This window comes from Podarcis erhardii, assembly GCF_964252035.2.
Source record: "Podarcis erhardii genome assembly, chromosome: W".
NCBI classification, from domain to species: domain Eukaryota; kingdom Metazoa; phylum Chordata; class Lepidosauria; order Squamata; family Lacertidae; genus Podarcis; species Podarcis erhardii.
In genome coordinates, this window is record NC_138506.1 from 22,041,355 (window position 1) to 22,057,380 (window position 16,026).

General features: G+C 42.4%; 1 protein-coding gene and 1 long non-coding RNA gene across 2 annotated transcripts in view; both read left to right on the forward strand.

The window, feature by feature from the left end:
- The window catches only part of LOC309333268, a 617,943-nt gene that overhangs the window by 490,885 nt on the left and 111,032 nt on the right, over nt 1–16,026 (forward strand). The window lies entirely within an intron of this gene.
- LOC309333173 (E3 ubiquitin-protein ligase RNF4-like) lies at nt 5,363–5,920 on the forward strand (the record flags this gene model as incomplete). Its single annotated transcript, XM_081846573.1, has 1 exon — nt 5,363–5,920. One exon carries the CDS (start codon nt 5,363–5,365, stop codon nt 5,918–5,920), a length of 558 nt encoding a protein of 185 aa, XP_081702699.1.

Consider the following 16,026-nt stretch of genomic DNA (forward strand, 5'->3'; position numbering starts at 1 on the left):
ACAAATTTCCATAATCCTTTTTTCCAGCACATCTATTAGACTTCCCCGCATCCTCCAAACCCTGCATTCTCTGTAATACAAAACATCAGCAATTTGTTAACTTATTTCAAAGCTTATTGTATCTTTCATTTTATCATGTTGCCTAATTTCAAAACTGTTGTAACCCAAATCTTATATGTTTTAGCTTAAACATAATAAAGTTATTTCATTATTCCACCTCTGACTTCTTGTACCTTAATTTCCATTTCATTAATTTACCGATGCTGAAGCAAGAATTTCTAAAAAGTGCATTTTTTAACATTCATACAACTTGTAATGTTTTTTCAAATAGTCTTTAAATTTTTCCCAGTCCTCCTCGATTGTTTCTTCTCCCAAGTCTCGGATTCTGCCAGTCATTTCGGCCAGTTCCATATAGTCCATCAACTGCGTCTGCCATTCCTCCAGCGTGGGTAAATCTTGTGTCTTCCAATGCTTAGCAATCAGGACCCTTGCTGCTGTGGTAGCATACATAAAAAAAATTCTATCTTTCTTAAGTACTCTCTGGTCTACAATGCCCAGAAGAAAGGCCTCCGGTTTCTTAGGTAAGGTAAATCTAAGTACCTTTTTTAGTTCATTATGAATCATCTCCCAAAAGGCCTTCACTTTCGGGCAAGTCCACCAGAGATGGAAGAATGTCCCTTCCGCCTCTTTACATTTCCAACATTTATTGTCAGACAGGTGATATATCTTAGCAAGCTTGACTGGGGTCATGTACCACCGGTATATCATTTTCATAATATTTTCCTTCAAGGCACTACATGCCGTAAATTTCATTCCGGTGTTCCATAACCTTTCCCAGTCTTCAAACATAATGTTGTGCCCCAAGTCCTGTGCCCATTTTATCATGGCGGATTTGACTGTCTCGTCCTGTGTATTCCATTTAAGCAGCAAGTTATACATTCTCGAAAGTAGTTTATTTTTTGGCTCTAACAATTCTGTCTCTAGTTTCGATTTTTCCACCTGGAATCCAACCTTTTTATCCACTTTTAAAACCTCCTGGATTTGAGCATAGTGCAACCAATCTCGCACCTTGTTTTTCAATTTTTCCAAGCTCAGCAACCTCCAATTGTCTCCAATTTTTTCAATTATTTCCCAATATTTAGGCCAGTAGGCTTCCATGTTAAGTCTCTTACGTGCCTTGGCCTCCACCGGTGAGAGCCACCTCGGAGTCTTACTCTCCGTTTTATCTTAGTTCTTTATCTTCACATATTATAACATTATATTTTCATCTAATATCAATCCATTTTTACATATTCCTATTTAACCTTATTACTAAAACCGCTTCGTTTCATTCCGACATCATTTTAACATTCATTAATTTTACAGTGTTTCTGTAAATAGTCTTTAAAATTCTTCCAATCTTCTTCCACCAACTCTTCTCCCTGGTCTCGGATTCTGCCAGTCATTTCCGCCAATTCCGTATAGTCCATTACTTTCATCTGCCATTCTTCCAGGGTGGGTAGATCTTGTGTCTTCCAATACTTTGTGATGAGTATTCTTGCTGCTGTTGTTGCATACATAAAAAAAGTTCTGTCCTTCTTTGGCACCAATTGGCCGACCATGCCCAGGAGAAAGGCCTCTGGTTTCTTCTGAAAGGTATACTTAAATACCTTTTTCAATTCATTATAGAGCATCTCCCAGAAAGCCTTAATCCTTGGGCACGTCCACCAAAGGTGAAAGAATGTACCTTCATTTTCTTTACATTTCCAGCACTTATTATTGGGCAAATGATATATTTTTGCAAGCTTGACTGGTGTCATGTACCACCTGTATATCATTTTCATAATATTCTCTCGTAAGGCATTACATGCCGTAACTTTCATACCTGTGGTCCACAACTGTTCCCAGTCAGCAAACATAATGTTATGTCCAACATCTTGTACCCATTTAATCATAGTAGATTTCACCGTTTCATCCTGAGTATTCCATTTCAACAGCAAGTTATACATTCTTGATAATATCTTAGTTTTGGGTTCTAACAGTTCTGTTTCCAATTTTGATTTTTCCACCTGGAAGCCATTTTTTTTGTCCAAATTGTAGGCCTCCCTTATTTGATAATAATGAAGCCAATCTCGCACTTTATCTTTTAGTTTCTCAAAACTCTGCAATTTCAGTTTATCACCCTCCTGTTCCAAAATCACCCAATATTTTGGCCAATTGGCCTCCATATTGAGTTTTTTCAGAGCCTTTGCTTCCATAGGTGATAGCCACCTTGGGGTTTTATTTTCAAGTAAGTCTTTATATCTTGTCCAGACATTAAACAATGCTCTTCTGACAATATGGTTTTTAAATGCTTTATGTGCTTTAACCTTGTCATACCACAAATATGCATGCCACCCAAAAACATTATTAAAGGCTTCTAGATCCAAAATGTCTGTGTTCTCAAGAAGCAGCCATTCTTTCAGCCAGCAAAATGCTGCTGATTCATAATAGAGTTTAAGGTCTGGCAGGGCAAATCCACCTCTATCCTTTGCATCAGTTAGTATCTTAAATTTTATTCTGGGCTTCTTGCCCTGCCAGACAAATCTAGAAATGTCTCTCTGCCACTTCTTGAAACAATCCATTTTGTCCAAAATTTGCAATGATTGAAACAAAAACAACATTCTTGGCAATACATTCCTCTTTATAACAGCAATTCGACCAAACAAGGAAAGCTTCAAGTTTGACCATATTTCAAGGTCCTTTTTCACTTCTGACCAACATTTCTCATAGTTATCTTTAAACAAATTCACATTCTTAGCAGTCATATTAACCCCCAGGTATTTTACTTTCTTTACCAGTGTTAAACCTGTCTCCTTCTGAAACCTCTCTTTCTCCATCGGTGTTAAATTTTTCTCAAGAACCTTAGTTTTTAACTTGTTCAACTTAAATCCTGCCACTTGACCAAATTCCTGAATCAATTCCAATACACTTTTAGTACTGGATTCTGGCTCCTGTAACGTCAAAACCAGGTCATCTGCAAAAGCTTTAAGTTTGTACTGTTTGGCTCCGACCTGAATACCTTTGATCAGATGGTCCCTTCTAATCATATTTAGCAAAACCTCCAGGACCAAAATAAAAAGCAATGGGGAAATTGGGCAGCCTTGTCGTGTCCCTTTCTCCATCTTAAATTCTTCTGTCACCACGTTATTAACTAGCAATTTGGCCTTTTGTTCTGAATAAATTGCACCTATACCATTTTCAAAACCTTGACCAACCCCCATCCCCTGAAGATTTTTCTTCATAAAGCTCCAAGAAATATTATCAAAAGCTTTCTCCGCATCTGCAAATATCAAAACTGATTTAGTATTAATATTCACTTGCAACTTCTCCAAAATGTTAATTATGTTTCTCGTATTGTCACACAAGTGTCTACCAGGGAGAAAGCCAGCTTGATCTTTATGTATCTCCTCCACTAATACTTTTTTCAATCTTTTAGCCAATATATCTGCAAAAATTTTGTAATCCGCGTTAAGCAGGGATATGGGGCAGTAGTTCTTAAGTTGTGTTTTTTCAGACTCAGTTTTCGGTATAAGTGTAATATAAGCTTCCTTCCACGACTCTGGCACCTTTTCCCCCTCCAAAATTTCGTTGCAAACCTCCTTTAGTGGTTGAATTATCCAATCTTTCAAAGATCTATAGTATTTTGAGGTTAAACCGTCCAGCCCTGGAGATTTGCCCAACTGCATATTCTGGATGGCACCTTCCACCTCCTGTTCTGTTATTTTATAATTCAACATTAACTTATTTTCTTGAGAAATTTTTTGTAATCCATTAGTTCTTAAAAATTGGTCTATATCAGTCTCTTTCTGTGGCCCTTGTGTATAAAGTTGTTTAAAATATCTCTGGAAACACTTTCTAATCTCCTGTGGATTCTGTATGTTCTTTCCTTCCACTTCCAAATTTGTAATAGTATTTAATTTTTGTCTTTTTTTCATCTGCCAGGCTAGCAGTTTCCCACATTTATTAGCCGATTCGAATGTCTTTTGTCTCATCTGTTTAATTTTCCATTCTGTTTCCTGATTTATCATTTTCATATATTGTACTTGATATAGCTTTATTTCTCTCAGAATCTCTTGCGACTTTGGTTTCGCTCTTAATTTCTTCTCACCTTCTTTTATTTTCTCCAAAATTTTATCTTTTTTCTCATTTTGAGTTCTCTTCTTTATTGCATTCTGTTGAATCAGAAACCCTCTCATAACCGCTTTACTTGCGTCCCAGATTACTCTTTTTTCCACTGTGGTACTCATATTTATCTCAAAATAGTCTCTCAAAATTTTTTGGGCCTTCTTAGTCACCTCTTCGTCTCTAAACAAGGTGTCATTCATCCTCCATCTAAAGGAGCCAATTGGTGTTAATTTCATCTCCATTCTCACAGCATTATGGTCGGAGCAAGTTTCACACATGAAAGACTTAAAACAAATACTTCTTTCCTGATGAATAGCCTTTGGACTGTAATGTAACTTAAATAGAAAACTATCTTTAGAAAGATCTTTCCTCCAAAAGCATTTTATTTTAAAAATCCAATTTAAATAAAAAAGATTTTTTAATTATTCTTTTTTAAATCATTGATTTTTATCCACCCTGTTGGGTGTACACATTGAATATGTCATACCTGGAAAATACCTCTTGCAAGAGCAGCCATAGGAGGTGTGCTCTAGTAGAGGCAACTCCAATGAATTTCATTTAAGATTTCCCATCGTCCTCAGCTTGGCTATGTGCCCTGGTTCTTCTTGAAGAAGAGACATTCATCATGAGTTCTTCCCTTCTCCTTATCAGACTCTTGTATAAAGAGGACTGTCAAGGTAGGGAAAGATGCTCCACCTCGTAATAATCCTAATTGTTTTAGCTAATCTCTTGGCTGAAAGATAGAAAATTAATATTTGTGTGCCTGCTTCTTAGCCTAATCATGTTTCTTCCCACTTTAATGCAGTTCTGTAGAGTAACATGAAAGACACCCTAACTCAGGCTTCCTCAACTTCGGCCCTTCAGATGTTTTGAGACTACAATTCCCATCATCCCTGACCACTGGTCCTGTTAGGTAGGGATCATGGGAGTTGTAGGCCAAAAACATCTGGAGGGCCAAGGTTGAGGAAGCCTGCCCTAACTCCTCAAGATGTTGAACTTGCTCCAGCTTCGGAGTACCTGCTATAAAAGAGACAACTCTTAAAAAGTCACAGTGCTCCAAAGCGTCACCAGTTGCATAAATTTGCTTTAGAGAGAGCATTCATGATCATCATTATCACATTACAGAATTGCTTGGCGACTAAGCAGGGAGCAGCACACAGAGATAAGGGGGGAAGCAAGTACTCTGCAGCCTGTGCCTCTCCCATCCCTGTGCATCATGAGTTCAACAAGTACAGAATGTAATGCAACCCAGCACAGTAACAGCAAGAGGGGCAGTCGCAACACCTCCGCAAGACCTCCTCATACTCTGGACAAGATGATGGTGGGAACTGCTTCTGAACCCTGTATCCCCTCCTCCTCCTCCTCCTCCGCCTCCTCCTCCCTGCCACACAGCCTTAATGATAGAAGGATTGATGTGGAAGTAGTTGACCTCACTTGCGAAACTTCAGAACCTATAGTTGTTGATCTTACACAAGACGATTCTGTTGTGCTTGTTGGAGAGAGTGGGCAGCAGCCCAATAGAGAGTTCAGACGTCAACCATTGTCTGACAGCCTCATATTTAGTGGTGGTGGTGGTGGTGGTGGTGATAGCAGACACACACAGAGTGGTGCTCTTGCCACTAAAAAGCTCCCCAGAGAAGTGGGAAGGAGGGAATTTGCAAGATCCTCAGGTACTTTGAGTTGTGGAATTTGCATAGACAGCTATGCAGAGATTGTGCAAAGCGGACGGCTTATAGTGTCAACTCTGGCAAAATGGCGTCCGGTACCCTTCTGAGCTGTGACACTGCTGCTGTCCATGCTGGTAAAAACCTCTTCCAGCTTCCTTAGCACTCGTAGCAGAGCTTGCACAGCGGGAAAGCTGTTGCTTTGTGTGGGAATAAATCAGACTGCGATGCGGGCTTTTCTCTTATCTTCAAAAGCCTTTAATGAGTGCAATAACAACATAAATCAACCCGGTGAATTTGCCGGCATTCTTTCCGCTTCTCGGTAAAAGCGAAAGAAAAAAGACACACAGAGAAACACTCCCCTATGTGAATATAGCCACGCCTCAGAATGTGAGACGTCACTCAGAACTGTTTAACCCTGTAAGTTCTGATTCTCCTCACACCCCCTCTCGTCTCGCATCCTGAGGGAAACTGTGAGGACACATCTACAGACCTCTTTGAGTTCAACTCCTTTCCCATTGCCTCTTGCCCCTTCCTGGCATCTGTCTCAGGCAACTGTTGAACCTTCTCGAAACTCTCAGGTTCGCACTGTGCGAAACCAACCCATGCGCTGGTGACCTGAAACCTCTCAGGTGGTACCCCCTTCGTCGAGCGTGCAGAACGTCTGAGCACTGTCTCAGGTGCTCCCTCTGACCCACTGGGGCCAGCAAGTGTTTCACTGGTACCAGAAGGCTCCCCCTCTGACTTAGTGCGTCTTCGGGCCTTCTGAACTTTGCTAACGGGAGACGAAGGCTCACTCTTGGGCTCTCTTTTAACAACCTGTGGAGATGCCCAATCCTGTTCTTGACCCTGGTCAGCGACCTGGTCCTCATCAACAGGTTCAGCTTCTGCCTCTCCCTCCTCCTCAGAATCAGACAGACATTCTGAGAAAACGTCAGGATTCGCATGGATCCTTGACCAACCATTCTGTTCACAGAACTCAGCATTTCTGCTGACTAGAATCCTGGACTGATCACCATCTGGATATACAAACCTCCACCCCTTTGTCCCAGGCTCATACCCACAAAAGATCATTTTCTGGGACCTCGGGTCACCTTTCTTTCATTGACCCTTTGGCACAAGCACCCACGCTTCACAACCAAAGACACGGAAGAAATGCACCTGCGGCTTCTTTCCGTGAAGCAAGAAAAACGGGGTGTCACCTACCACTGAATTGTAGGACCTGTTCATCGTGAAATTGGCCGTCTTCACCGCCTCCCCCCCAAAACTCGGAGGCAAACCAGAGTCAAACAGCAAAGCGTCAGCTGCTTGAGCTAGTGCCTTGCTCCTGCGCTCTGCCGCACCAATCCCCTGAGGAGAGGTGGCAACCGTCAATCTGTGACGTATTCCCTTCTGGCGGAAGAAACTCTGCAGAGCAGACCCAGTGACCTCTGCGCCTCGGTCACTCTGGAACCCCTGCACCTTGGTGGAAAACTGTAGTTCCACTGCCGCAACCCAATCTTTGATCAGTTGCGCTGCTTCTTTTTTGTGTTTCAGCGAGAACACCCAGGCATTCTGGGTAAAATCATCTGTCAGCGTCAGGGCAAATCTGGCCCCGCCCAGGCTCTCTGGCATGGGACCCCAAAGGTCTGTGTGCACAAGCTCAAAAGGCTTTGTGGTTACCCTTTCCAATCTGGGATAACTGCACCCTTTTGCCTTTGCCCTTTTGCATGCTCTACAATCTAGGGATCGGTCACATGCTTTTATCCTGCAACCTACAGTGCACTGGCACAACTTCTGGATACCTCCCCAACAGCCATGTGACATTCTCTTGTGCCACAAATGAGCACATGAATCATGAAGTGGAACGTTTGCACACTTTGCCTGTGCTTCCTCAGCGTCCCCCTCACCCTCCAGAGGTGTCTCCAAAACAAAGAGGTTGTTCTGACATGCAACACTGACCAGTTGCCTCCCACCCCTGGAAATAGAACAGACATTATTTTCAAAGTAAACCTTGTACCCCTCCTGTAAGAGACAAGATACAGATAAAAGACAATGCTTCATTTCAGGCACAATGTAGACCTCCAACTCCGCCTGCAAAAAAGAAACAAACACATTTCCAACAGTGGTTAAATGTCTCTGTGACCCATCAGCAAATTCAACTGTCTTCCCAGGTCACTGCTGTACAAAAATTGCGTGTGTTATTTGGATGATGTGCTGATCTACTCAGAAACGGAAGAGGAGCATGTGAAGCACGTAAAAGAGGTATTGGAGAGGTTAAAAAGGCATAAGCTGTATGCCAAGTTAGAGAAATGCCAGTTCCATGTACAAAAAGTGGAATTTTTGGGCTACCGCCTCTCAGCAGAAAGTGTACACATGGAAAGAGGGAAGGTGAAAAGTGTGCTGGAGTGGAAGCAGCCCAAAACCAAGAAAGATGTTCAGAGGTTCATAGGCTTCAGTAATTACTATAGAAATTTTATACCCAATTACGCACACATCACTGCCCCTATAACCGATTGCTTGAGAGCAAGGAAGGCTTTCTGTTGGACGTCTGAGGCACAGGCGGCCTTTGAAAACTTGAAGGTGTTTGCCTCAGAAGAGTACCTGATACATGTAGAGGCACAAAAACCCATGAGGGTTGAGACAGATGCATCAGACAGGGCCATAGGGGCAGTGTTGCTGCAGCAGGATAGGGAAGGAAACTGGTGGCCATGTGCCTTTCATTCCAGGAAGCTGAGCCGCTCTGAGCAGAATTACATGATTTGGGACAAAGAGCTTTTGGCTATTTATGATGCTATTAAAATTTGGAAGCATTTCTTAGCAGGGGCCCAGCAACAGGTGCAGGTATATACAGATCAAAAAAACCTGGAGTACTGGAGGATGGCTAGACTTCTTAATCAGAGACAGTTAAGATGGTCGGAGTTCTTTTCAGGATTCCACTTCAATATAGGATATGTGCCAGGAGTGCAGAATGCGAGGAAGCCAGAATATATGGAAGAGCAACAGGCTCCAACTGAGAGGTATGTGTTTGAACCTGAGCAATGGCAACGTGCAGCCACCATAGTAAGGGAGCAGGAGCTGCCTGCAAGCACTCACAGAAAGGGATGAATATGCACAAAGGAAACTGTCAGAAGTAAGACAAAAAGAAGGCAGAGAGGGGGATTTTGAAGAAAGAGGGGGTTTGCTTTATCACAAGGGGGCGCTGTATGTGCCAGATGGGGATGTGAGAGCAAGAATTCTCAGGCAACATCATGACAATCTGACAGCGGGGCATTTTGGGCGTAATAAGACTATGTACTTGATTACCAAGGAATTCTGGTGGCCCAAAATTAAGGAGGAAGTAGCAGAGTATGTCAGGGGTTGTGCAGTTTGCCAAAGGGCAAAAGGGGAAAGGGCAGTACCTGCAGGGTTGCTCCAGCCTTTGCCCACACCTAAAAAACCGTGGGAGGCAGTATCTATGGATTTTATCACAGACATGCCGGTATCTCAAAGGAAAACAGTGATTCTAGTGGTAGTGGACATGCTGACGAAAATGGCGCATTTCATACCCTGCACCAAGATGCCTTCTGCACAGGAAACAGCCAAACTGTTTATAGACAACGTATTCAGGTTGCATGGGATGGCCTCTAGGCTAATTACGAATCGAGGAAGTCAGTTTACTTCACGCTTCTGGAGATAGTTAATGGAGCTGCTGGAGGTGCAAGTAAACTTCACCTCAGCTAGACATCCCCAGTTGAATGGGCAATCAGAAAGGGTTAATGCTATCTTGCAGCAATATTTGAGATGTTATGTGAGTCATCAGCAAAATGACTGGGCAGAGAAATTAAGTTTGGCTGAATTTGCATATAATAATGCAGTGCACACCTCTACAGGGGTGTCACCCTTCATGCCAAACTATGGGAGGCATCCCAGAGCCGCCTTCAGGTGTCTTTTAAAGTAAAATAGTTGTTTACTGCCTTGACATCTGCTGGGAGGGCGTTCCACAGGACAGGCAGGAAAAGGGTTAAAGCTGAAAGAATATGAGGAACTAAAGATTTTTTTACCAAGTTGGTTACATCATAGACAATTAAACGAACAGTTTAAGGAAGACAATAAGAAAGGTTTCAGCTACACAGTGTCAAACTTTCAAAAAGAGATAATTGAGAGTGATACGAAATTACTCAAAAAAATGTATAATCTCCTGTTATATGGGGAAACGCTGGACAAAATGTTAAAGTCAGCACAAATAAAGTGGGGTCAGGATTTAGGTCACAATATACAACTTGATCGCCAAAGAATTCATGCTTTTGAATTCTGGTGCTGGAGGAGACTCTTGAGAGTCCCATGGACTGCAAGAAGATCAAACCTATCCATTCTTAAGGAAATCAGCCCTGAGTGCTCACTGGAAGGACAGATTGTGAAGCTGAGGCTCCAATACTTTGGCCACCTCATGAGAAGAGAAGACTCCCTGGAAAAGACCCTGATGTTGGGAAAAATGGAGGGCACAAGGAGAAGGGGACGACAGAGGACGATATGGTTGGATAGTGTTCTTGAAGCTACCAGCATGAATTTGACCAAACTGCGGGAGGCAGTGGAAGACAGAAGTGCTTGGCGTGCTCTGGTCCATGGGGTCACGAAGAGTCGGACACGACTAAACAACTAAACAACAACAACATACAACTTGAAGATTGGGAAAAGATGTGGAAGGTGAATTTAAAATTTACAGATTGTATTTTATTGAAAGAGAATTATATGAAAATGATGTATAAATGGTATATTATGCCAGAGAAAGTGGCAAAAATGTATAAAAAGGGATCTAACACTTGTTGGAAATGTAAAGAAAAAGATGGTACATTTTATCATATGTGGTGGGAATGCAAAAGGTTTAGAAATTATTGGGAAATGATATATAATGAATTGAAAAAAAATGTTTAAAAAGACTTTTGTTAAGAAACCAGAAGCATTCCTCCTAGGAATTCTAGATCAATATTTAAAGAAAGAAAACTGGAAATTATTTATAAAGAAAGAAAACTGGAAATTATTTATGTATATTAGCAGAAGCTTGGAAGACAGAAGAAATACTAACAAAAGAACAATGGCAAGGGAAACTTATGGAATATGCAGAACTGGCAAAATTAACAGATAAATTACATGAAAAGGATAACAAAGATTTTTAAAGAGAATGGGAACCATTTACAACATATATGAAGAGGCAACATAAAGAATTGGACTCACTGGCAGGGTTTGAATAAACACACACAATTGTATATAACAAAAAGTAAGACTATATGTATTGGGGAAATTTTGGGAAACAACACGCAGGATGAGGAATATGGAAATAAAACAAAATGGGAATATAAGGGAAGTCCAGGGGAGGAGGGGGGAAATATGGAAAATTGTTAGAGAAATACTGTTAGCGGATGTATACATGGAAAAACCAATAAAAACATTTTTTAAAAACAACAAAAGCAAATGGTATGGCTGTGCCTTTTTGCTGTATTTCTTTTGATTTCTCATTGTCTTCATTTGTTTCTGTTTTGCATCTTTGCAGTTGGCATGCCTAAAGAGCATTGGCTTTAAGAAAAACTGAAGCAAAGCAATGCAGTGAACAGGGACTAGCAAGGGTCCAAGGAATGTGTGGCGGTGGCCGTGGGGCCAGAGTCAGATCCAGGGGGAGAGGGAAGGGATTTGTGAGAGTTTCTGCCTCCTGCAAGGCAGGAGCTGCAAGAATGGATACAGTCTGAGCCGTCAAAGACGGGCAGAAGGTGCAGGATGTGGGGAAAGAGCCAGGGCTGGAGGAAGAGCAGGATGTGCCAGGAGCAGAGGAGGAGACCATGTTGGGGGAGGAGAGCGGTAGAATCTCCTCTGTCCTCTTCTCTGCTGTCCTCCAGCACCAGAGGGGCTTGAAGAGGCAGGCACAGCAGCAACGTCCATGTAGGAGAACTCACAGGTTGCTTGCAGGCATCCAATCAGGGGAGAGTACTTAAGTTTGAGTGGAGGCATGGTCACACCGTTGCTCCAACAGTCCTGCTCTGAGCACAAGTCTGGAGAGGGATGCCAACTACTTAGTCGCCAGAAGCGGGTTGTTGGGAGTCATTCTGCAAAGAAACAGTAAAGATGTTTGTACCTTTAAGAACTGTTTCCTTGAGCTCTGGGCAGATTGGGTACAACTGGTCATGACTACAAAAGGAGGAAAAGTTGCAGTTTGAACTTTGCCTGCAGAGAGAAAACACCCACAAGCTTTGTTGTTTGTTGTTTTGTAATAGTCTCGTGGTGTCGTAGTTTCTGTCATCTGCCACCAGAGGAGAAAAAAACCCTTTAACAGGTTATGGGCCCAGTCCTGAGTGGGCAGAGACAGATTGTGGAAAAGAACCCAGAGACTGGAAGCAACTCAGCGTTTCTCAAGCAGCTGGCTGTGGTAAGGTGAAGGTGTCGGCAGAGAGTGTCTGTTTGAGACCAGTGTAGTGATCAGGTGGGATTGCTATGAGGAATTATAACAAATATAGAGTAAGCCATCTGTGTCAGCAATGAAAGCATTGTGTTGACTGGGTTTAAAATATTTTGATATGATTTTTGATCAATATGATTTTTGATCAATCCACACCTCTGCATCCCTGTTCCATTTCTCTTTCTTGACCAGTCACGTACACTGCCAGTTGCTTCGCCAGGCAGGCATCCTGGGTCATCAAAGACAGTGGGCAGTTTCTTTGATGTAGCTTTTCTGATATGTTAATCTTAGGATGTTAATCTTAGGGCCAGGAAACAGATCTCACCTGAAGGTGATAATGATTGCTGTCTTCCTGGCCATCCTTCTTATCATGTGTATTGCTTGTTTATGACCTCGGGGGTTGCCAAGTGCACTCCTTAGTGTTTTGAATAGTGTTTTGGCTTCCATCTTATTTTTAATATACAATACCACCCCTCTTTTCTTTTCCTTATCTGAGGATTCAAATTCATTTCCCAATCTTTTGTTAATTAACACTTTTCTATGCCTTCTAGCTACATGCGTTTCCTGAAGACAGATAATGTCCAAATTCTTCTTTTTCAGATATTGCTCAATTTTATTTCTCCTTTTTTTATCATTCATCCCATTAATATTCCAATTCCAAATTTTTAATCCCATAGTGCTTAACTTTCACTTAGCTTTTCTTTACGTTGTCCTTTCCTTTATAGATGCCCTGGATCCTCTTCTTCTTCCTCTGCCTCTTCGTCCAATCTGCTTCCTCCCCCCTCCTCCTCCTCCCCTACTCCTGGTTCTCCTGGTGGTCCTCCCTCTGCACCCACAGTTCCATTCGCTTCCGCTCTCAGTTCCTTGTATTTCCTCAGAAACTTCCCGGTTTCTTCCTGGTTTGATAACCTATGTCTCTTACCTCTATACATAAATGATACCCCTTCCGGGAATTCCCATCTAAATTCGATCTTATTTTTCTTCAATGCCTGCGCCAAAGATTTATAAGAGTCTCTTCGTTTAAGTAATCTGATTGGGATATCTTTAAAGATAATTATATAGTTCCCATCTATATTCAACCTCTTTTCTCTAGTCCTTTGAAGAATCCTATTTCTCATTTCTTTATCCTTAAATGTAATCAGGCAGTCGCCTGTAAGTTTCCTTACTCTTGTTGTGTTAACGCGCATTCTAAATGCATTCTGTATGTTATTGGCCATTTCCTCAGCTGGTAAACCCAGCCATTCCGCTAGCTCCATTATCAATTTCTCTTTAATGTTTTCATTTTGTGTCTCTGGCACAGCTCTAAACCTCAGATTAATCTCCCTCTGCCTCAGTTCATTCATCGCTATAATATCCTTCATCTCTTCCTGTGCCTTATTTAAGTCCATCACTTCTGCTTTAATCCTTTCCTTATCCCTTTTGATATCTTTTAATTCCAACCTTGTCTTCTTTAATCCTTCCTCCGTGAGCTGCGTTCTCCTAAATATTTCTTTTATTTGACCCTTAAGTTCGTTAACAGTTTCATCCATTTTTTTGTCCATTTTCCCAATCCTATTATCCACCTGCTCTAGTTTGTGTTCTAAATTGGTTTGGCTCTGTTTGATCTCTGCAAGCATCTTCAAAATATCTGACTTAAAGTCTACCTCTTGTTTAGAGCCCCTCCTATCCCCAGGAGTCCCACCATTCGTTCCTTTCTTCCCAGTATGTGACATCTTATAAATTTATATCTCCCCCAATCCCAGATAGTATCTTTCCCACCGTAGTTGTTTCTAATACCTTCCTTTATATCTCCCGCTTTATCCGTTTTCCTTATATCCACTTCCTTTCTTTGATGTTACTAATCAAAGTTACCAATCCCTTATGTATATATGTTTCCAAAAAGTCAATATAAAAAGTCAATATAAGGTTCTTGCTACAAAGTCCTCCTTTCAACGCGGGGTGCTTCAATACCGGGGGTTCTTCCCGCCTTCAATCAGGCTAATCCATGTTGCTGGGTAGACATACGGGGGAGCTTAATAAAAGGGAGATAGAGCGAAATGACAAATAGAGGAAGAAAAGGGAAAGGGAAGAGAGCAGGAGGAGCAGAGGCCGGTCGAAAATCACGCAAACTCCATCTTGTCGCTAGAGGTCACCAAATCTCTATGAATTAGCGTTGGTTCTAGAGGTGTGCCGGCATCTTGTTTCCCCAAATTTTTAGCGTTTCCTATAAGTTAAAAATCCCCAAATTTCAGGTCCCAGTCTCAAACCAAGGGAGAAAAGGTAGAGATCATATGCATATAGGTCACAATATAGATGTATATAGCTGTCCTCTTTTGCCTTTCACAATCCCCACGCACACAGATTCCTAATGGCGGCGGAGCTTTCTCTTCCGGATTTGCTATCTCTTGTGTTCTAACGCTGGGATAGAGAAACGCCCCTTCTCCTCTTCGCACCCTCCGGTTCACCAAGAACGCCGAGTCCCGATACTCTGTCTCTGGCCCCTTCCTCTTCCCTCCTTTCTTCCAGCGTAACGTTCGTATTTTTAGGCTTATTTTTTTTTGGGGGGGGAAGATACTTAAGGAGAAATAACGTAACCGCTAAGGCGACTCACTTTCACTTTCTACCCGCACTGGTGTCGCGCTGCGTTTGAGTTGATTTTGGCTATCAGCTAAACTCCGTTTACCTCTCTTTGTTGCTCCGAGACTTCCTTATTCTTTTGTTCTTTAGCCACAAAGTTCCAAGTATTTTGCGTTCGGAGTCCTTTAAACTGAGAGCGTACCGCTCACCCTGCAAGCGCAGGGCTTCGCTATCTGAAGGCGAGTAATGGCTTCCCTTGACCCGCTAGACCTCTCCGCCACTCTCTTCACCTCTTCCGAGGCTACCTGGCGGCCGGGTTGGTCGCTCTCTGGCCACGCCGGGAACCAGCCCCTCTGAACACCCTTCAGAAGGGTTTAGGGGGGTCTCCGCGCCCTGGAGTTGCCCCCTATCCTTCAAATAGCTTGGGTTCTCCCTCCCGGTGAGAACCCTGCTTGCGCTGGGATCGCGGTGCACCGGAAGTCCAATATTGCTCCATGCTTGGCTGACTTCTGTGCCTGTTTGTAAGCAATTTTGGCCTGCAAGTACTCTGGGGGAAGAGTTTCAGCTCCAGAAGATTTGTATCTGTTGTAGATACAACAGAGAGAGAGTCTAGCTTGCTTACATTTGGAATCAAACCAAGGTGCACCGAACCTGGGTTGATCTCGGTTAACCAGGTGAGCCGGCATCGTAAAGAAGCTAGTTAAATCTGCAGAGAAGTGGGAGAACCACTCCAGTATCCTATTTGGTTCAGACAACACCGCCACTGAAACAATAAGGGATTCGGAGATATTCCTCTGGAAGAATTCTGCATATTTTTGGGCCTGTTTCATAGACCATTTAATGCCTCTTACTTGAGCTGCGGCATTTAAACCTACATGAATTGGGTGTGTACCGCTAACCGGGTGCCAGTCAAGCGTTAGCTTGGCCGCTAGAGGTAGGTGGTCACTGGATTGTACATTGTCTACTTTGAAATAAAAGAAGTTTGAAAATAGGTCTTCTGAAACTAGAAGGTAGTCTAGGACACTATTTGATGTTGTGCCCAAGTGAGTGAATTCACCTGGCACGTCCGGAGGGCAGTTGCCGTTTAAAATGTTCAAATTCATACGAATGGCCAATTGATAAAGATGGACTCCCGCCTCATTCACTCTGTTGTCCTTGGTATCTGAAGAAATGTGCATGCACACGAAAGCCCATACCAAGAACTAACTTAGTTGGTCTTTAAGGTGCTACTGGAAGGAATTTTTTTATTTTGTT